Consider the following 22939-nt stretch of genomic DNA (forward strand, 5'->3'; position numbering starts at 1 on the left):
GAGACCCTCCATAAGGAGGGAAAGCCTCAAAAGGTAATTGCAGAAGTTGGATGTTCCCAAAGTGCTGTATCAAAGCATATTAATGGAAAGTTATGCAGAAGGGGGAAGTGTGGAAGAAAAAGGTGCACAAGCAGCAGGAATGACTGCAGCCTGGAGAGGATTGTCAGGAAAAGACCATTCAAACGTGTTGGGGACTTTCACAAGGAGTGGACTGAGGCTGGAGTTAGTGCATCAAGAGCCACCACACACAGACGGATCCTGGAGATGTGCTTCAAATGTCGTATTCCTCTTGTCAAGCCACTCCTGATCAAGAAACAATGTCAGAAGCGTCTTACCTGAGCTAAAGAAAAAAAGAACTGGTCCGTTGCTCAGTGGTCCCTAGTCCTCTTCTCTGATGAGAGCAACTTTTGCATCTCATTTGGAAACCAAGGACCCAGAGTCTGGAGGAAGAATGGGGAGGCACACAATGCCAGATGCTTGAAGTCCAGTGTGAAGTTTCCACAGTCTGTGTTGATTTGGGGAGCCATGTCATATGCTGGTGTTGGTCCACTGTGCTTCATTAAGTCCAGGGTCAACGCAGCCATCTACCAGGAGATTTTGGAGCACTTCATGCCTCCTTCTGCAGACGAGCTTTATGGGGATGCTGACTTCATTTTCCAGCAGGACTTGGCACCTGCCCACACTGCCAAAAGTACCAAAACCTGGTTCAATGCCCATGGGATTACTGCGCTTGATTGGCCAGCAAACTCACCTGACCTGAACCCCATAGAGAATCTATGGGGTATTGCCAAGACAAAGATGAGAGACATGAGACCAAGCAATGCAGAAGAGCTGAAGGCTGCTATCGAAGCATCCTGGTCTTCCATAACACCTCAGCAGTGCCACAGGCTGATAGCATCCATGCCACACTGCATTGAGGCAGTAATTGATGCAAAAGGGGCCCAAACCAAGTACTGAGTACATATGCATGCTTCTACTTTTCAGAGGTCCAATATTGTTCTATTTGCAATCCTTGTTTTGTTGATTTCATTTAATATTCTAATTTTCTGAGATTGTGAATTTGGGGTTTTCATCAGCTGTACGCCAAAGTCATCACAATTATAACAAATAAAGGCTTGACATATCTCGCTTTGCATGTCATGAGTCTATCTCATATATTAGTTTCAACTTTTAAGTTGAATTACTGAAATAAATGAACTTTTCCACGATAATCTAATTTTTTGAGTTTCACCTGTATATGTCATCTAACCACCATAAGGGCTCACAGAAAACCCACTTTTGTTGTTGATCTGTTAGTCCTGACACCACAGGAATCGGATTTCAGAGTGTTTGAACATCTGCAAATATCAATGATTTCTCTAAGATAAAAAAAGAAACCGCAGAACATGCCTGCATTGTATGCCTTGAAGAGGCACTTTCAGCGTTACACTTCCAACATCTATCTGAACTTACCCATCTCTTCCTCTAGAGACACCATGGAATCTGATATATTCATAACATCATTTTTTTAAAAAAAAAAATGGATCAATTTCAGTTTAAAATCTCAGGAAACCCTTAGAAAGGAAACTTTCCATTGATTGAGCTGAACGGAACCCTCTCCTCCGTTCAACTCTGAGGTCCTGAACATCCACTTTACAACATTCCAATACGCAATTATAAACAGCTATTACAGTTTTAGGTTTCTCTGAATTCAGTTTGGTATTTTGAGAATGTGTCATGGGCACCAGTCAGAACACATGATATGTGAGTGGTGGCAGTTCTACAAGTTTCCAGATCTTTACCCATCCAGCTTGAAGATGTCAGGGGATGAACACTAAGACCTTTTTCATGCAAAATGAATGTTGTTGTTGTTGTTGTTGTTACAGGTAGGTAGCCGTGTTGGTCTGCCATAGTCAAAACAAAATTAAAAATTAAAAAATCCTTCCAGTAGCACCTTAGAGACCAACTAAGTTTGTTCTTGGTATGAGCTTTCGTGTGTATCTAAAGAAGTGTGCATGCACACGAAAGCTCATACCAACCTTGATGGCAGAAAGTGAGGAGGAATTGAAGAACCTTTTAATGAGGGTGAAAGAGGAAAGCGCAAAATATGGTCTGAAGCTCAACATCAAAAAAACTAAGATCATGGCCACTGGTCCCATCACCTCCTGGCAAATAGAAGGGGAAGAAATGGAGGCAGTGAGAGATTTCACTTTCTTGGGTTCCATGATCACTGCAGATGGTGACAGCAGTCACGAAATCAGAAGACGCCTGCTTCTTGGGAGAAAAACAATGACAAACCTAGACAGCATCTTAAAAAGCAAAGACATCACCTTGCCGACAAAGGTCCGTATAGTTAAAGCTATGGTTTTCCCAGTAGTAATGTACGGAAGTGAGAGCTGGACCATCAAGAAGGCTGATCGCCGAAGAATTGATGCTTTTGAATTATGGTGCTGGAGGAGACTATTGAGAGTCCCATGGACTGCAAGAAGATCAAACCTATCCATTCTCAAGGAAATCGGCCCTGAGTGCTCACTAGAAGGACAGATCCTGAAGTTGAGGCTCCAGTACTTTGGCCACCTCATGAGAAGAGAAGACTCCCTGGAAAAGACCCTGATGTTGGGAAAGATGGAGGGCACAAGGAGAAGGGGACGACAGAGGATGAGATGGTTGGACAGTATTCTCGAAGCTACTAACATGAGTTTGGCCAAACTGCGGGAGGCAGTGAAGGATAGGCGTGCCTGGCGTGCTCTGGTCCATGGGGTCACGAAGAGTCGGACACGACTGAACGACTGAACAACAACACAAGGTGCTACTGGAAGGATTTTTTAATTTTGTTGTTGTTGTTGTTGTTAAATAATTTTGTATGCCACCCTTCATCCAAAGGTCTCAGGACGGCTCACAGCATAAAAATACAAAATAAAAAGGCACAATACTTAATAAAAACAAGAATAAAACAATATCCACCCACCCTGTACCACTGAGCCATATATTCCCCATTTCACAACACCATTGGATATTTATTTTAATGAGTGATTAATTGCAGTTATTTATATTCTATCTTTCAGAATATAAATCCTTCTGTGGGTAACTTAAAGGTAACACATTAAATTACATTTTTTTAAAAAAAACAACACAATAAATAGTAACATATTTAAAAGCCATCATGATCCTTCCCACAGTAGAAAGACCCTACACAGTGAGGGTTGATATGGTGCAGGCTCTGAGGTGACCAGCGCCTGCCTGCACCTCTTCCTTTCTCCTGGAATAACAATGAAACCTGTCTATGACTCTTGTTGCATGTTGTTCCTTTTTTGAGACTCGCATGCCACGGATGTGATATTCAGTCAGAAAGACGTGGCCATTGATGGTTTTCTCATGATCAATAACAGCAAGAATTCCTATGGGGGGGGGATTCATTTTTGCATAGGGATGAGTAAATTGAGGCTGATAGTCATTGTGCAAACGGTGTTGTTTTTCCCCCAAGGCTGCTGATACCCTCCTGCTTCCTGCTGTGGTGATTCCATACATTTAAGTGTTAAGAGGTGGCTTTCATTCCCCCCCCCCAAAAAAAAAACTGTCACTCTCCCCACTCTTCCTTTCATGCCGCCCTGGCAATTTTTCAACACTGCTTTTCATTCTCCACCTCTTCTTCCTGAAGTGCTTTTTCAGTTTATGATGGCATCTTTATTTGTTTTGCCCTTGCGTCTGGTTTCACGAATTGCCTTTTTTTACTTTTCTTTTTTGTGTGGAGCTTTTAATTTTGTGTATGTGTGTATATATCTATTTCTGCAGAAAGAAGTGGGTTTTTGCAGTTAAATTACTGTTAAAATACGGGTAGCTGGTTTCTTTCATGTGCCACAGATAGATCAGCTTTCAAGGGTGACTGCTCTAACTCCCTCCTCCCGCAACCTCTCGGTATCCTGCTGGTTTGTAATAGGCTTCCTAGTCACACAGATGCTTATTTTCTAAACATAGAAGCTGTTCCTTTTCAGAATGCTTCCATGAAAAGTCTTCCTTTAAAATTTCATAATAGCATCTTTTGGTTCAGGAACTCGGGAAGAGATTTTTTCTCTCTGTGTGTGTTTGTATAAAGTCAAGCTTGAACATGGGTGCTAAAAAGAATTATGTGGGTATGTGGATGACATTTCCTTGTGAGCAGGAAATACGATACAAAGACTAGCACTGATCCTTGCTCAGCAACTCTGTGCTCCTTTAGAATTCTGAATTCAGTACAGTTGTACCTTGGTTTTCGAACAGCTTAGTTCTCAAACGTTTTGGCTCCCGAACGCCACAAACCTGGAAGGGACTGCGAACTATTTTTGGAAGCCAAACATCTGATGGGGCTTCTGCAACTTCCGATTGGCTGCAGGAACTTCCTTCAGCCAATCAGAAGCCACGCTTTGGTTTCTGAACGTTTTGGAAGTCGAATGGACTTCTGGAATGGATTCCATTCAACTTCCAAGGTACTTTTCAGAGGCAGCTCAGTACCTTGAAGAATAGCTCTCACCTTTTCTATCTGTGCCATAAGAAATGCTTGAGCATTTTGTTCTACTGAATTTATAAGTGTATCATTGTAAAACCCTATCGGAGTAGACCAATTGAAATTCATTGACATGGCTACGTTCTGTGTCTACTCTGAGTAAAACGTAGTTGAATACAACCCATAAGTTTTATTCAGTGTATAGCCAGGGTTATTTATTGTGGTTTCTTTGACACACCTTTTTAAACTTACATAAGTACAGGTTATCACAGTTTTGTTTTTTGCATGGAATTTCCACCAAAAAGACATAAAGCCCCAGGGGTATACACCATTTCTTCTTCTGTATAATAAATCCAATTTCAGCAAGAAACAACCCACATGATCAGGCCTCACAACAGCTTGCAAGTCAATTTACGGAGCTCTTGCAACCTGCATGATGTGGAAGGGAGAGTTTTAGGGCAAGTTCCTATTTGAGATGAAAGCTGTAGGAAATGCTGGATTGTGGTTAGTGTTTCTACCTGCCTCAGGCATGAACAGCCACCCCTGCTGTCTTATTTGTTGATTTGTGCAAACTATTACCATTTCCAATAATGTTATTGACTGGTCGTGATCTTGAGCTTTCAAAATCTGAGTAGGAAACCACGATTTCTGTTTGGGCCACTTACAGATCTGCTGTGAAGTAGCATTGGCATCATTGGAGAGCCAGTGTGGTGTAGTGGTTAAGAGCGGTGGACTCATAATCTGGTGAACCAGGTTCACGTCCGCGCTCCTCCACATGCAGCTGCTGGGTGACCTTGGGCCAGTCAAACTTCTCTGAAGTCTCTCAGCCTCACTCACCTCACAGAGTGTCTGTTGTGGGGGAGGAAGGGAAAGAAGATTGTTAGTCACTTTGAGACTCCTTAGAGTAGTGATAAAGCGGGATATCAAATCCAAACTCCACTACTACTAGTGGAGTAGTAGTAGTAGCACTTGTTACTGCAGCCATGCTTTAAATAATGCCATGTAGCAGCTTGCTTTGCATACAGCAAATTACTATACTGATTAGTAATCTTCTAATCAGTGTGTGTGTGTTGAGGAAGGGCGGGAATTGCCCGATGGTTGTTTCAGACTGTGTTGCAGTGGACCCAAGGGATTCCTCAGATGAGTAAATAAGTTATGGCCAGCAAGCTTTCCTGAGGGGCGGCTTGTCAGCCATTGCCAATCTTCCCCTGTAGCCTGTGTGAATCTACAGAAAGGTCTTGGGTGTGTTCTGTCACACTCTCAGCGTACATGGGGTACAAGTCAGGCCAATGCTCCAGAACTCTCTACAAAATATTGGGGTTGGATGTGGCATGGGTATAGAGGATTCTCAACCGAGGCGTTGGCATGCAAAGGGTTTGCTGCAAGTAGAAACGTCCATGAATGGCACAGCCAGGATCTGCATGGCAGCCACCAGTCAGTTCCATATTGGCTTGTTCTGACCCATGTGGGTTCTATGTGTGACGCCAGTACCTTGAGGCAAGAGGAGTCTCCAAGTGACTCCCATCATCCCTGAGCACTGGCGGCCATGCTGGTGGAAACTGGAGTCCAGAGGAACATCTGGCTTCCTGCTGCCTTAAGGTGTCCAGAGGATCCTGTTTACATGAGTTGTGTTGCACTGTTTTAAGAGAGACCTAATCTATTATATAGCACAGCAGCTGGGTGTTGCTTGGAAGAGAGTTTGCTGCTTCTTTTCAAAGGTCATCAATCTGCTTGTAGAAGAATAAATAAGAACTCAATATTTATTAAGCTAATGCTTTGTAAATAACTATATCCCAGTGCTTTGAAACTGAATACCAACTGCACGTAGTAACATTTCTGGAGTTACCTAAGCACCCATGATTGTTCAATTTTATTTTTGCAGACAACAAAAAATCAGAGGAAGCAACTGCCTCTTAAATGCTTTGTTGCCAGGATAGCTAGGCAGTGCCATGTGGTAGGAACAGCAGACTGTTGCCTGGAAGTCATTCCTTTTATTATTTGGCAAGCAATGGAAAGCCTGTAGCTAACTGAAACTTCTAGAAGGACTGTATTTGGTGTTTTTTCTACTGTTCGCCATTTTAAATTGCAAGTGTTTATAACTGAGAGATAGCTCCCCGCATTAAGCTCATGGATGTGGTGAAAAGACTGGGTGGCAATATTTGTGGCATTGTTTCAAGGGATATTGCAATTTGAAAAGCAGTGTGGCTTAATTATGTAGAACGGGGTGGGGAATCAGTGGTCCTCTGGATGTTGGGTGTCCAAATCTCATTAGCCCCAGCCAGCATGGCTAGTGGTCAGCGATGATGGGAGTTGTAATCCACACCATCTCAAGGGTATCAATCACCCCAATGTAGGATGTAATATGTGGTACAACTTTGCATTAGATTATACTAGGAGTAGCCAATGTGGTGTTATTCAAATACTGTTAAACTCCAGTTCCCATAATCCCTGACTGTGCTTACCAGGGCTTCTGGGAGTTGGATCCAGCTGCATCTGGAATGTACTACCTTGGCTACCCCAACTGGATTATAACAAGTTTTAAACCTTTGAAGCCTATTATGGGTCGGGATCAGGGTACCTGTTTCCTTGTGCCCCTATCCAGATATTAATATCTTTTACTGAGGCCCATTCTTGGACACCCTCACCAGGTGAGGTGCAGTGGGTAGCTGCAACAGAAGTGGCCTTTTCAGTGGCAGCACCCCAGCTATAGAATGCCTTCCCCGAGAGAGACTTGCCTCTCTTGATGTCATTTTGATGCCAAGTGAAGAGCTTTTTAAGATTTTCTCTATTTTTATTTCATCAGTTTCTATTTCCTATTCCTATCTGGGCTTTGTTTTCCTTCTGTCATTTTATTTATGTATGTATTTTTTTGTCAGATTCTCTACTTGTTGTAAGCCACCTAGAGAACAGGTTATAAATAAATGCAAGATGGTCATTTTAAAATTTCCCACTTTGAACTATGTGCAAACTCGCATTTGGCTTTTTAGAGGCCCCACGGGAAGACAAAATGCTCAGTTATAAAATGGAATTAAAACAAAATCGAAAATTCTTTCTAGTAGCACCTTAGAGACCAACTGAGTTTGTTCCTGGTATGAGCTTTCGTGTGCATGCACACTTCTTCAGATACACAGATAAAATGGAATTGTTTGCCAGTAAAACATATTACCATGTTTCCCCGAAAATAAGACATACCCCGAAAATAAGCCATAGTGTGTTTTCTTGAGGAAAAAAATATATATAAGACAGTGTCTTATTTGGGGGAAAACACGGTAATGAACTTCTTATGATATCCTATACCTTCAAGAGGGCTCTGTATAAACAGTAGCGTAATGGCGTAGGAAAAGCGAAGGTTTGCAAAGTAACTGGAGGTAATTTGCAGAACAGCAAAGTGATTGATTAAAGGATACGAGGAGCTGATTTGAAAAGAAGGATTACAAGAACTGAACATGCCTGGCTTGGCAACATGACAGATAAAAAGTCCAAGAAAATCAAATTGCTTATGTCAGGGAGAGTGGGAATACCACATGGTTGAAATTGAGGCAAAACTGATGTTGGAGTGATACATAACAATCAGTTAAGAGGCCTCAAGTAGTCAGTTCATCGTGCCACTTTAGCTTGGTTGCTCACTTTGTTATGCTACAAGGCACTCCTTCATATCTGTTCCCCAACCCCCACTACTGCTGGTTCTCAAGGCAGCTATCTTCCAGAAAACTTCCCTCTTTCCCCATTCCCACGGCTTTCAAATATCCTTTTTATTTTAAACATTTGGATTATGTGCTGATATGCACAACCACACTATTGTTTCTTCATGGTCATGTTCAGTGTGCACAAAACCTTGAACCACTTTCATGAGGAATGAGGTTATCAATGGCTGCAAGCCATAATTAGGGCTAGGCGATAAGATAATAATAATAATAATAATAATAATAATAATAATAATAATAATAATTCGTTATTTCTACCCCGCCCATCTGGCTGGGTTTCCCCAGCCACACTGGGCGGCTCACAACAGAACATTAAAAACAGAATAAAACTTCAAACATTAAAAACTTCCCCTAAACAGGGCTGCCTTGACATCTGATGGGAGGGCGTTCCACAGGTTGGGCGCCATTACCAAGAAGGCCCTCTGTCTGGTTCCCTGTAACCTCACTTCTTGCAGTGAGGGAACTGCCAGAAGGCACTCGGTGATGGACCTCAGTGTCTGGGCTGAGCGATGGGGGTGGAGATGCTCCTTCAGGTATACTGGGCCGAGGCTTTTCAACATTGCGATATAGTGATACATTGCAATGTTGAAAAGGAAGGAGCATTGGCCCCAGCCCTGCGAGGCACCAGGGTGAAACTGTTGTTGCTCCCTTTGCTACCAGCACCCAACACACGGAGGGAGCAACAAGGCAAACCCAATTTACCAACATCCATGATGTAAAAGAGAGAAGTTACCAGACACCAACAAACTCAAATCCAGCTTGATTTCTATGTTTTGTTTTGGGTTTTTTGCAGCTATTGTACAGAGGGCCACTTTGTGTGTTATGAAGCTATTATTTTCACTCAAAAGAAACTGAACCATTTTTACTAGGGTTTCCCTGCTTGCTTGTGTGGCCAAAGGGTTTCAGAAAACAATCTCTTGGGTCTCTATATAAGGGGGAGCTAACAGTTAATTGATGCTTTTGAATTATGGTGCTGGAGGAGACTCTTGAGAGTCCCATGGACTGCAAGAAGATCAAACCTATCCATTCTCAAAGAAATCAGCCCTGAGTGCTCACTAGAAGGACAGATCCTGAAGTTGAGGCTCCAGTACTTTGGCCACCTCATGAGAAGAGAAGACTCCCTAGAAAAGACCCTGATGTTGGGAAAGATGGAGGGCACAAGGAGAAGGGGACAACAGAGGATGAGATGGTTGGACAGTGTTCTCGAAGCTACTAACATGAGTTTGGCCAAACTGCAAGAGGCAGTGAAGGATAGGCATGCCTGGCGTGCTCTGGTCCATGGGGTCACGAAGAGTCGGACACGACTGAATGACTGAACAACAACAACAGTTAATGAATGATGTCTTCCACCTGAGGTTGACCACAAATACAAAATCTGTCTGCGTATGGGACTTAGTTGTAGTGGCCATCCAAGACTGTAATAGGAAACACAGCTCAATAAAGGCATTTCTTAAGGAAACTAGTAAGAGTTTGGTCAGATAACTAGCTCTAAAATGCTCTGTTCTCAAGAGTGGGTACCAAGGTGAAAAATTGGTGTTTCTAATTAGTTGCAGATTCCTTTCTATATAGAAGAGCCAGTCCCATAGTTACAACATATTCAAGCTCAAAGAAGACCTTAGTTCTGGAAAATAATAATAATAACCTAAAACATCTTGACAAGCTGCTTTCCAGTAAGTTCTTGAAAGAACATTTAAGTTTATTCTACCTCTGCTTCATTGTCTCGCATTGATGACATCCAGGCAGTATACGTACAAATGTTTGTAAATGTGGGGAGTGGGAGTAGGGTCTGGAATAACATCCCACACCCTAATCTCACCTGTGCAGTCTGTACCTTCCATTTTCCAGATTGCATTTATAAAGCTGGAGTGTATTCTTGTAAACTATTGTGCTGATATAACGTGCAGTGCATGGAGACTGGGTTTTGGGGGATATTATCAGTAGACATGATCACATTTGCACATCTAGACAGACAAATGTTGTGTACAAAGACCGTCTGAACAGGGATGAAATATCTAAAATTTAATGAATATAGTTTGATACTTGGTTTTACCTACCCACCTCCTTAGTGTTCAGGTTAATGAAAGCATGGGTAGTGTCTGTCCTCACAGGACTGAAGGATGTTGCTATTTTTTGTATATCTGACATGTCCTTAACCTGGCTTTCTATTGTAAACAGCTGTAATTCTTGTCTAAATGTTCCCCAATCCTTAGCAGCAGTAGTTAATAAATAAAGTAAGCGGGGAGGCTTTTAAACTCCCTTTGTTTATGTTTCTTGTACTGATTTCCTTTCTTCCTCTTCCTTTATCATTCCTTCAGTATCCTTCCACTCTGGGATTCACAATCTATTTTACTGGAGACGCGTTTTTATTACATCAATTAACATGAGAAGAATTTGATGATCTTTTGAAAGGACCAGATTGTCAGGCTTTTTAAATACTGCCCAGGTGCATGGCACTGCTTTTCTGTAAATTGCTCCTCTGCAGCTGGGATGATGCTTAAGTGCTCTGACCATGTGGGTTGGGGCCACCCATATGACTCTTCTTTGGCACCCCAACCTAGTGGAGTATCATACCCATTGTTGGGGTCCAGGTTAATCAGCCCATATAGTTGAGTCATTTTTATGCCAGCTACACTCATGGAAAGGCTACTTCCACAGACTGTCCCCATGTTTGTCATATTTATGTAGCTCCTATAATAATTGCTGTAATCATGATTTCATAAGTTGCTCTCAAGTTGTCAGGAGTGAGCCAGCAGTAAATCACACCATGCGAGTTAGAGGTTTGTTTTTTTTTTTAAAAAAAAGATAGGACTTCAGTCTAAGAGTCAATTCCTGGTGCATGCAATTCTCCTTCCCGTTGCCTCCCACCCAATCATCACCACCACCACATACAGTACTACAGGCAACATCTTTTCTCCGGTAATTTAGATGCACAACAAAATAGTGCAAACGTTTGTGCTTTTCTTCTCCAATCATTACAGATATGAGATGGGGGGGGGGATTGATAATCTCAGACCTACTGAATATTCAGGAGACTTGTCTCCAGAAGCAGATGTGTAGAAATTGATGGGGATACTTTGTTGCTAGAAAATAATGTATTTTTCACATCTGCAATGGTAAATTTATTTCACAACCTGCATATTTTGCAAAAGTGGGTGTGTGGGTGTGTGGGTGTGTGGCACAGCTTTAAAAAAAGTATAAAATAGACATGTCATGCTAAAAAAAATAATATTGGATTTTTTTTATAGAGGAATACAGTGGTAACTTACAAAGATTAGTTCTATATTTCCCCCACCACAACTGCATATGGATATAATGGGTTGTATCCAACCAAGTTGTAGGAGACCCACTGAAATCAATAGACTTAAGTTAGCCAAATCCTCTGATGACTTAGTTAAATACAATTCAGTGTTTTTAAAATTTCTCATGATGAATACAGAATTCATTTGCATATTTGTGACTTATAACTAGAAGCCAGTTAATTCCACAGATAATTTGGGCAGGAATGCTGCCTTAATTGCTGAGTGTGGCCATCATCCAACAGAGAGAGGCTATTTAATCCACTAAAATAAATCATCTTAAGTGTACCTATTTTCTGGATTCTGGCCTATGTCTTTTGAGGGTTCTCTCCACTTTGAAAATAATTGTGAGAGTTACTTAACCCTAATTTTGAAAAGTGAGTACATGGCCACAGAGTAGATGCTGTGCTTGAAAATTGGACAGTTTCATTTTGTTTTTACTTATTTATTTTCCCAACTCCCCCCCCCCCAAACACGGGTTTCTATTTTATACTAATGAGAAAAATAGAAGCAAGAGTATCCAAAACCTTGTTCCAAAGACATTTTCTGTTCTTTGGGGGGGTTTTGGGGGGGGTGAGGTGGGATATTTTCTTTTATTTACAACCTGCATTATCCCTGGGTAGGTTTATTGTCATTTTCCACCTATACCCTCAAAGAGGCAGCAGTCTAAATATTTGGTTTGGGTGCCTTCAGGAAAGAAAGGAGGGCAAGGTTTCTCTTAGCTAACTCCCCCCCCCCCCGTGCTGTTACTCCCCTTCCCAGAATAACTCGCTCTCTCCAGAAACAAACATTCTACTTCTGCTCACCTGATTCTTCAATTCTGAAATTGCAAATACACAACAAAAAAAGAAAGAAATGGTGGGGTGGAAAGTTGTTTTAACCCTAACCAGTTGCCCCTGCTTTTTTGAGTGCTGCCAAGTAGTCTACTGTGGAGATTTTTTTAATATTTATTTTATATCTATTATTTTTATTTTCTATTTTATGTAACCTGACTATAGACCTTTGAGTAAACGGCAGGTAAGAATTCTAATCAGCACCATAATACTTAAAAAAAAAATGATAATGAAGAAGACAATTCTAGAACTACCTCCCTCCCCCCACTTTTTAGTAAGGTGTGTTTGTTTCGTAAATAGCCTGCCGTGGAAGAAAGGAGGGAGGGTTCAGTCCAGTTGATGGAGTAGCCACAGGAAGTGGAGAAGGCAATAATGTCCTTCTCTTCAACCACTTTATGATTTCCCTTTCACCTACTCTAGACTCATTCCTTACCCAGTTCCATTCACAACACGTAATGAATTTGGCCTATCTATTTTTTTCACCCATTGTACCCTCACCCCAGCTAATCCAGACAAGTCCTTTTTTTAAAAAAAAGTAAGATGATTGCAACATTGCCCTCATGCATTCCCCTGGGTGCTTGCAAAATTACCGTTGCCATTGTGTGGTGCCCTTCAGAAGACATTTAACCAACAGCAGGCCTGCCTAGCTAGTGATTCACTAAATTCAGCACTGCAGCAGCTACGCAGTGTGACCTGCCAGGTGCTTGACAAACGGCCGTCTTTACCTTTTCCGAGGTAGGCAGCAAAATCAAGATTTTTTTTATCAGCTCGGTAGGTCAAAGCAGTGCAGGCCTGGTATCTATCTATGCAGATAGCTTTGGCCTAGCTCTCTGCTCCATCTTTTCAGAAGCAATAATGTTGTTCTTAATTTCAGGGTATGGAAATTAACTTGTATATTGCGTACTTAGAAGGAAAAAAAGTTTAGGTCTTCCTTCTTTTTTAAAAACTAATGGTGCAGACCTTCCAAGCATCCCCTTTTTTCCAGGGACTGTCCCGGATTTACAGAAGCTGTCCCAGTTTCTGATTTGACCCCAGAATGTCCCACTTCTCCCTAGGACATCTCTATTTTCTTTGGGAAAACGCTGGAGAGTATGGAGTTATGTGACCCCCGAGCCAACGAGATAGAGCCTTTAGAAGACAGTTCTGTATAGGGAAGTTTTTAATGTTTAATATTTTATTTTGTTTTTATATATGTTGGAAGCTGCCCAGAGTGGCTGGGGCATTATTATTATTACTATTATTATTATTATTATTAACATCCCTATTTTCATCAGAGAAAAGTTGGAAGGGTATGATGATGATAGCCTCCACAGCATAGTGAATGAACGCTTCTTTTTTGTATTAATGAAAATAATGCAAAAATAAAATCCTTTCCCCATCAAGTTAGTACCAGAAATATAAAGGAATGTGCTGCCATAGGCAGCGCCTGGAGAACAGAATAGCAGGAAAGCAGCTCCTTCCATATAAATGCTGTATTTAGTCATCTGTGCTGCTACTAAGAAGCCACCTTATACCTTCATTTGAACAGGATGTGGTAGCTATGCCTAAGATTTATACGCACAACTCTTTTCAGTGATGTCTCCTTAATCCCAGGTGAGGCAATCATTACTTGATGCCAGCTATTCATCTCATTGTGTTATGTAGCTTCAAACTGTGATACCACTGAAGTTTGTGTGAGATAATCTCTCGATTTTGAGAAACCATTCTGGAGGCCAATAAATAGTAAATGAAGTTGAGGATGAGTGTATAAATAGAGAACAGAACAGGTGGCGTCTATAGGCAGGGCTTACTGAGTTGGTGCTGAAATCAACAGCTGGCACCAGAGCCAGGTATACCTAGGTGGCTTCATTTCTTGATGTCCTATTCATCCATTTCAAACCAGAGAAGGAAGTCTTAGGGAAAGTTATCTAGATAATATACAGTTACAGGCAGGTAGCCGTGTTGGTCTGCCATAGTCAAAACAAAATAAAAAATAAAAAAAATCCTTAGAGACCAACTAAGTTTGTTCTTGGTATGAGCTTTTGTGTACATGCACATGAAAGCTCATACCAAGAACAAATTTAGTTGGTGCTACTGGAAGGAATTTTTTTATTTTGTTTAGATAATATACAGCTTGTGTTGGAAAGCTCTCTCTGTTCAGCAGTGCAAACAGGGATTAGGGCAAGCAGCTACATACAGTGGTATCTCGGTTTTCGAACGTCTCCGTTAACGAACGTAAACCTGGAAGTAAATGCTTCCGTTTTCAAACGCACCTCGAAAGTCAAACTTCCAAGGTGGCTTCCTGTTTGAGTTTTCCATATTGAGTATTCCATATTGAGTTTTCAGTTTTCAAACGTTTCGGACGGACTTGAATTCCATAGGAATGGTTAGAGTAATCTTTTAAGTGTATAGTATTTTCGCTTTCTTTATCTGTATCCCTAGCATAGTTTAATTTTTGTTAATTGCCTCCTTGTATAATGCCTTAACAACTGAACCAGTAGTCCCGTAAAAGTGAAAATATAAAAATGTAAATTTTAATGCAATTTAGCTTCTGCTTTTTTGACTGCTACTTAATGTTTGCCGCAGCAGCAAAGGTCATTTTTGCATGGAATAATAGCAGCTGTAGAAAAGAAAAGAGAGAGGGAGATGATATTTAAGACAATAGGGAAACATTAGTTTGACCTTTCAGGGTATTAACTGCCAAAAGTGTCAAAAAGTTTAATAGCTTTCCAGTGTAATATTAAGCCATAGGAAATTTGAAGATGCAAAAAGAAAAATAACCCCTGTATAAGGTGCAAATTACCTTTGTTACAATTTGAATTCCATAGAATTCAGATTACAATACAATAAAGTTCAATATAAGAAATAAAAGAAGCAATAAAAATACAATGCAAATCAATATGAATATCTTCAATCGCAAATCCAATGGCACACAGTGGACCACTGGTGGTCTCTGGACCACAGTTTGGGAATCTCTGCATTAGGGAGTTGGGTGGCTAGAAGAGTTGCATAAAAAGGGACAAAAGTTGCACATCGCAGCTGATGATCAGATTGCATGCTATTTGGAAGACTATTTGGGCTCAGATCTCCCAGTCAGTCATAGCACCTTGAGGTGGTCCTGAGAAAATGCCCATGTCTCGGTTTTCTATTCCGCTGTAAAAATGAGTATAGTATCCCATTGTAAACATAGTTCATGAGGCTTGTTGCCAAGAACAAAATCTACATTGAAGATACAATTTGGCACATGATTATTGTTTTTGAAGTCATGCTCATTTAAGAATGCTTAACTGCTTACTGAACTGCAGTCTAAAAGGGCTATGAAACACAAAGAAAAAGAATCTTAGAATGAGTAAAAAAAAAAAAAGGTCTTTGATGTCACGAATAAAAATTAATTAGATTGCTTCCGCATTGGTCTAGATGGAGCTCGTTGAAACTTTACCTGCTAGTACTCATGAAATAGCATTTCTTCTTTGTTTCAAAGAACCCCAGCCAGATGGGTGGGGTATTATTATTATTATTATTATTATTATTATTATTATTATTATTAGTTTGATTCCTCAAAAGAAGGCCCTATCTGAACTTTAGTATGAACTTTGAAGAAGCTGCAGCCTAATTTTTGTGTAGCCCACGACCTGATTGTTTGGAGGTCCCTAAATACCCAGTCTCAACCTGCATATAGATAACCAATGAAATATAGAATTAGACATGTTGATTTCTTAACATGCTTATAAAAATGCTCTTTGGAATTTTACAAAATTCACTTTTGAAAATTGTATCATGGTTTCAGTTTGATTGTTTTGATTTTACCTTTCTTTTCTTTCCTTTTCTTTTCTCACTGAAAATTTCCAATAATACACACACACACACACACACATTATATATATATATATATATATATATATATAGGGAGGGAGAGAAAAGAAAATCATGTTAAACTAAGCTCTCGTAGGAAAGAACAAAAGAGAGTGATGGGAAAGCGGCAGATGGCAAGGAGGCTGAAATGCTAAACAGTGCTTACTCCAGGTTTCAGTAAGAAGAATTATGCTAACAATATATTTAATACATAGCTAACAAAAAGTAGGTCATAATAGTAGTATTTACCCACCCTTCATCCTAAGGTCCTCTGGCAGGTTACAATTAAAACGCAACGCTAGAAACAATTTAATATAACAATCACAGAAATAAGATGGGTCCTTAAAGTACACATCTCAGCCTTTTTAAAGCAGGTTATATGAGGACTAAAGTGAAACCCTAGCCATTAATCTGTTTTAAAGGGCAGCCCCACATAGAACACATCACAATTATTCAATCTGGAAGTTGGCAGGTTACGAAGTCATTTCGGTCCAATAGGGTTCATAGCTGCCGAACCATCTAGAGCTGGTTCCTAGCCACTGAAGCCAGCTGAGCCCTAAAAAAGCAATCATAGGTCAGGAATGGAGAGAAATAAGCTATGGAATGCCTTCTTCACATGAATGTATTTAAATCAGTAAAGCCGAATGAAATTTGTCCTCAACCTCATTGGTTAAAAAAGCTAGCCGAAAGGAGAAAACACACACACACAATGCCACACATGATAGATAGATAGATAGATAGATAGATAGATAGATAGATAGATAGATGAGAGAAGTCTTTGCCCTCTTTCAGGGGCAGTGAGATTATATATTCTAAAACACCTTTGTGTTTGTTTGTTTGTTTGTTTGTTTGTTTTTAAGAGATTGATCAATCACTGCTAGAAACTGTGCGCAGGAGCAAAGGAGATAGAGTCTTGTGACATTAGCTTAAAACAAGTGACACTGAAACAGAACAACCTATTATTATTATTATTATTATTATTATTATTATTATTGCTTCGATTAGGCACAAGCTCACACAAGGGAAGAGAAACAGGATGAATTTTCCTCACTAATCTAATTAAGCAAAGTTGGGTGAGCTGTTTTCTTGGTTGCTGCAGCAGTTGTTGCCAGAGTTTATCCCAGGCAGTATGTGGCTAAATTGTTTTAACAGTGGAAGAAGAGACAGAGAACATCCTTTGTGGGCTTTAGGCAACAGACATTGAAAGATGGCTTTGTTCCATTAGCCCGGAAGAGGTTGTAGTGAGACGATTGTTAAAGATGCTGTCTGTGGAGCCCTACAAGTCAGGGAACTATGGGCCCATACCTTGTCTCTCTTTTGTAACTGCAGTTGAGCTGCTCCTTCTGGATGATGCAGAGACCATCAGGTACTGATTCACTCCTAAATGTTGGCTCAAACAGCAGCTGTCTAAATGCTAAGTGCAGAAAGGCTTAAGGTCATCCAGTGAGCTTCAGGGCTAAGTGGGGATTTGAATCATGGTTTTCCGGATCCTAGTCTGACATCATGGCTAACTTGAATTTGGGTATTTTAAAGTGCGAAGCTCCAATGTGAAATGGTGCAGGCACAATTGTGTGCCCCCACTTGTGTAAGAATGTTCCATATTGCTTAAGCAATGACTACAGTGTACATTCAGGAAATAACTCCACGCAGAATCGGGTCTTTATTTTGCTCCTTGCGCTGCAACATTTCCTGCTTCCGAAAAGGCAAGGAATTTTTAAATCTGAATCCCAGCAGGTCTTTCCAGCTACAGTGGCAAGATGGCAAGTGAAACACTGGAAGCTTGCATAGGTCTCTTGCTTGACTATTCTGTCCTATGGATCAGTTTTGTGTTATTAGTTAGAGTAATCAAATAATTAAATATGTGGGTTTTCAGAGGTTTCAGTACTCGGGTGTTAGCTTGGTGCAAAACCTGAGAAGCAGCATTTAAAATCCCTTCTTATTTCCATCTCAGCCGGTTTGTTAAACAAATAGGATTTATTTTATTTTTTTTAAAAAAGGTATCCAACTATCTTCTTTCTGTCTCACTGAGCCAATTAATACTTGTAATATAGTTTGTAATCAGACCATTGGAACTCTGGAAATGGAGAGGTTAATGTCCTATTGTGGGGAGGGAATTCAAATTATTTTTGGAATTACTTGATCGATGGTGGTGGCAGCTCTTAACCACATATTTGCAGAATACTTCTTTCTTATTAATGCAATTTTTAAATCACTGTCTAGAAAACTGGAATTATGCATGTTTGGGGCATTAGGTGTGGTACTAATTTGCACTCCTCACAAATCTTTCAGCTTCTTCAACTCTTAGTCATTATCATCCTTTCTCCATTAAAGTCAACCTCTCTCTAAGGGTGAACAATTATCTAAGGAAGGAGTTATGAATTATACTGAATGTTCCCAGTTGCCTAAAGATCACAGGTGCTCGTTTGGCAGCTCTGGGGTCCTTAAAGAAATGTCTGTTTCCAGTGCATCAGTGTATTGTCCTAGCGACATCCTTGACTGTTCTTAATCACCTTTCCTCTTTTGTACCAATCTGCTTTTTCTTCCTGTGCTCTGTCTGCCAGCACATTCACCAAATGTTGTGTGCGTTTTGCTCTGAGGCAGTATGTGATATTTAGGAGAATGAACAGTTAGAAAAATAAATCATTCCATGAATTCTTCATTTTATAACGTGCAATTTTCTCTCTGTTGTGCTTTTGCTTTCTGTTAAGCCCTGGCTGGTGATGGATGTTTTCAGCCATTTAAATGTCCTTTGCACTATAAAGTTTATTTTATTTATGCAGAAAGATGGAGATATGCCATCTGCATTTGATTATTAGCTCCTGGAGTTTGACTTCTAGCGAAACCTGGAAGAACATATTTGTTTTGCCAGTGAACAAAAACCCATGCTTTATCAAAACCAATGTCATCATTCAACCATTCACCTTAGACATTCTATAAACAAACTTTTTTGACATTTAAAATGCCACTAGAATAGCTATTTGTTTGAAACCAAGCAGCCGGTCTTAAATTTCAAGGTTAACGGAGGAAACTGGAAAGATTACGGCAGGTCTCCTCTGTGTAAGGGGTATAAATTCAAAATAAATTCACCATCCGTTTTTAGTTTGAAATATATGTGTGCGGGAGTGTAGAACAAGAGCTGCTATCTTTTGAAGATTATTTTTCTACTGTGAGGCTTAAAAAGTCTTTGGTGGTAGTGAAGCAGAGAGGTAGATGGAAAGATTCATTTAAAAAAAAAAGTGTTGTCTTCAACTGACTCCGAATTTTACTTTTTGAGAAGGGGGAGCCACGGGAAAATGCATTTTACAAAAGTTGAAGGTGGGGTCGGTTTAAATGTCACCTTGTCCCAAACAGGGCAAAGGAGGGGGAAAGCACCGAAGAGTCCTTGACAACCCAGTTGTGTAAAGTAGTTGTTACGTTTACTTTTGCAGTATGCTCCTGAGTTGCTGGCAGTGGTCCGCCTACCCTTCATCCATCCCAGTTATCTGCTAAACGTTGTTGACAATGAGGAGTTGATAAAGTCTTCAGAGGCCTGCCGGGATCTAGTGAATGAAGCGAAGCGTTATCACATGCTGCCTCACGCCCGACAAGAGATGCAGACTCCAAGAACCCGACCCAGGTTATCAGCAGGTACAGCTCAGCTCGCTTCAGAGCTGAAACTCTGGGGCCTATCTTTTTTCTCTTTTTTTCCCTTGCAGTTATTGACGGGACAGGGACAGGTCAGGCTGACTATTTACAGTCTGCATATGGTTGCAAGATTAAATTACTTCCTTTTTGCTCTCTCTCCGTGGCACTTCCAAGATACAGCCAGAGTTGCAGATTGTGATATCAGGTACCCTGCAGTTCTACTTCAGGCCCTGACACTGATTCCCCCTGTGGCAGAGAGAGGGAGCATTCATCACCACAAATCAGGTGCTAAGTCGCCAGCAGTTGGTTTTCTCTCACAAATCGGCCATATTTTCAAAACAGCTCGGCGCCATCAGTTGCGGGGAGAGCTATGTGTGTTTGTTTGCTTTCTCAGACACCAATTGTTGGTATTGATCCCTTTTCGAAGCCCCTGTATCATGGAGGATATTAAGATTGTCTTAAACAAGACCATATATTCTTTACATACAGGTCCGGTGCCAGAGGTCAGCCAGCTCAGACACTGGCTGAGGGGTTCTCTTCAGCCTGACCTGCTGCCCATTTGCAAACTGCTGGGCCCAGGTAGTGGTGAGCAGACACTGCTGTCTAACCACCTGCTTCCACCTTCCTGCCTCATTTGGGACCCTCTGAAGAAAAGCCAGTAGTAAATTTCTTCTCAGAGCCTGGCATTCCAGGGGTGGTGGCCAAGAGAATACCTGCACCACCACCTCTGATTGCTGTTGCAGCTAGGAAAGCTGTCTAATAATTATAATTATAATTGTAATAGTAATTTTATGATTTATATGCAGCCCATCTGACTGGGTTGCCTCAGCCACTCTGGGCGGCTTCCAACAAAATATTAAAAACACAATAGAACATCAACCATTAAAAAATTTCCCTGAACAGGGGATATCTTCTAGATGCCTTCTAAAAGTAAAATAGTTGTTTATCTGATTGATATCTGATGGGAGGGCGTTCCACAGGGCTGGCGCCACTACCAAGAAGGCCCTCTGCCTGATTCCCTGTAGTTTCACATATTGTAGTGAGGGAACCACCAGAGGGCCCTCAGGGCTAGTCCTAGGCGAGGCCATTCAGGGCTTTAAAGGTTAACACTAAAGAATAGCTGCTTAAGAAACTGTTGTGGCAAACTGTGGTTGCGATGGAAACATTCTCCTGTCCACCTTGTCCAGCATACCTCATTCTGAAGAAGAGCACTTATTTGGACCTTTCTCAGAGCCAAGGTGCTGGAAAAGTCACAAACAAACTGGAGGTTTAACAAACTGAAGGACATTGTCCTCTTTCTATGCTCCTCCTGATGGAAACATGCAGTTGGGGACAGATAAGTCATTTGCATACTCTTTTCTTGTGTATATTATTCACTACAAAGCTCAAAGACTAAACTATTTAGCGACGAAACGTCAGATTACCGGAACGACGTCCAAGCACTGAACCACTGGTATATCACAATTGAACTCTTTATTTACTGCATTTGCACTTGTTTAAGATAAAACCTATTTGGGAAAGAAACTACTTTTGCCATTTTTATGGACGTTTACTGTTTATTTACAGATAGTTGCCTTGGTGGTATTGTGCCACTATCACTCAGAAAAGAAGAAAGAAGAAGAAAGAAAGAAAGAAAGAAAGAAAGAAAGAAAGAAAGAAAGAAAGAAAGAAAGAAAGAAAGAAAGATGAGATATAGATAGATAGATGATAGATAGATAGATAGATAGATAGATAGATAGATAGATAGATAGAGTGAGTAGGAAGGAGTAGCATGAATGGGGGAGTGAGCAGGGGAAGAGGAGGGCAACAGTGGGGCCTGAGGAGGTCATGGAATATATATCATGGAATCATAGACTGTAGAGTTGGAAGGGACCCTGAGGATCATCTAGTCAAACTCCCTGCAGTGCAGGAATATGCTGCTGTCCCATATGGGGATCGAACCTACAACCTTGGTGTTGTTGGCACCATGCGCTAACCAACTGAAACAATTAATAGAAATGCTTATAATATCTAGACCTATAAAGAGCATGTTAGGGTCATGGAGTAGTTAATATACAAAACAACCAGCCGCTATGCTTAATATACACAACAGACTGAACCTAGGCATGTTTACACAGATAAAAGCCACATTGACTTCCATGGGACTTCAAGGACCCCTGACCATTAGGTCCAGTCGTGTCTGACTCTGGGGTTGCGGCGCTCATCTCGCTTTACTGGCCGAGGGAGCCGGCATACAGCTTCCGGGTCAGTGGCCAGCATGACTAAGCCGCTTCTGGTGAACCAGAGCAGCACACGGAAACGGCATTTACCTTCCCGCCGGAGCGCTACCTATTTATCTACTTGCACTTTTGACGTGCTTTCGAACTGCTATGTGGGCAGGAGCTGGGACCAAGCAATGGGAGCTCACCCCATCACGGGGACTCGAACCACCGACCTTCTGATCAGCAAGCCCCCTAGGCTCTGTGGTTTAACCCACAGCGCCACCCACGTCCCTCAATGGGACTTACTCCTAGATAAATGTATATAGGATTGCAGCCTTGTTTTTCAATAGGTTTTATTTCTGTGTGAATATGCGTATAATAGAATCATAGAACTTTAGAGTTGGGGGGGGACTCTGAGGGTCATCTAGTCCAACCCCCTGCAATGCAGGAATATTTAGCCCAATGTGGGGCTCGATCCTACAAGCCTGAGATTAAGAGACTCATCAATGAGAGACTCAGCTATGCAGGCAGAGCATAGCCATTGTGACTAGTAGCTGCTGATAGTCCTCTCCTCCATCATTTTTTTTCCAGTCGTCTGTTGAATGATTTACAACGTGAGTAGACATTCATCTGAGAGTAGACATTCAGAGAAATGCACTGTTAGGAAGATTATGGCTCAACACTTTTCAATAGTTCCCCCTCTCAGCAAGCAACTAAAACTTGTATTTTTCAGCCAACGTTTTCAGATACGATACTGTTTTTTAAACTGGTTTCTGACTTCTAGTGTTTCTATAGCAATTGTTGGTTCCCACCCCCCTTAATTCTGTTGTTACTGTTATTGAAAATTTATCATTTTTAATATATTATTTTAATTCCCCCCCCCCTTACCTGTTTGCTGCCTTGAATATATTTTCATATAAAGGCAGGATAGAAATACTGAAAATAAATCAGTAAAAAGAGAATAGCTTCAGTTGCCGTGCCTTATTCTCTC

At 41.0% G+C, this 22939-nt stretch overlaps 1 protein-coding gene across 1 annotated transcript in view; it reads left to right on the plus strand.

The window, feature by feature from the left end:
* Nucleotides 1-22939, plus strand: part of KLHL29 (kelch like family member 29) — a 338599-nt gene that overhangs the window by 277080 nt on the left and 38580 nt on the right. Inside the window, exon 8 of the mRNA XM_033142957.1 lies at nt 19552-19750. Coding sequence (XP_032998848.1) covers nt 19552-19750 — 199 coding nt within the window. The remainder of the gene's footprint in view (nt 1-19551; nt 19751-22939) is intronic.

The sequence above is a fragment of the Lacerta agilis genome, chromosome 3, assembly GCF_009819535.1.
Source record: "Lacerta agilis isolate rLacAgi1 chromosome 3, rLacAgi1.pri, whole genome shotgun sequence".
In the NCBI taxonomy this organism is placed as follows: Eukaryota; Metazoa; Chordata; class Lepidosauria; order Squamata; family Lacertidae; genus Lacerta; species Lacerta agilis.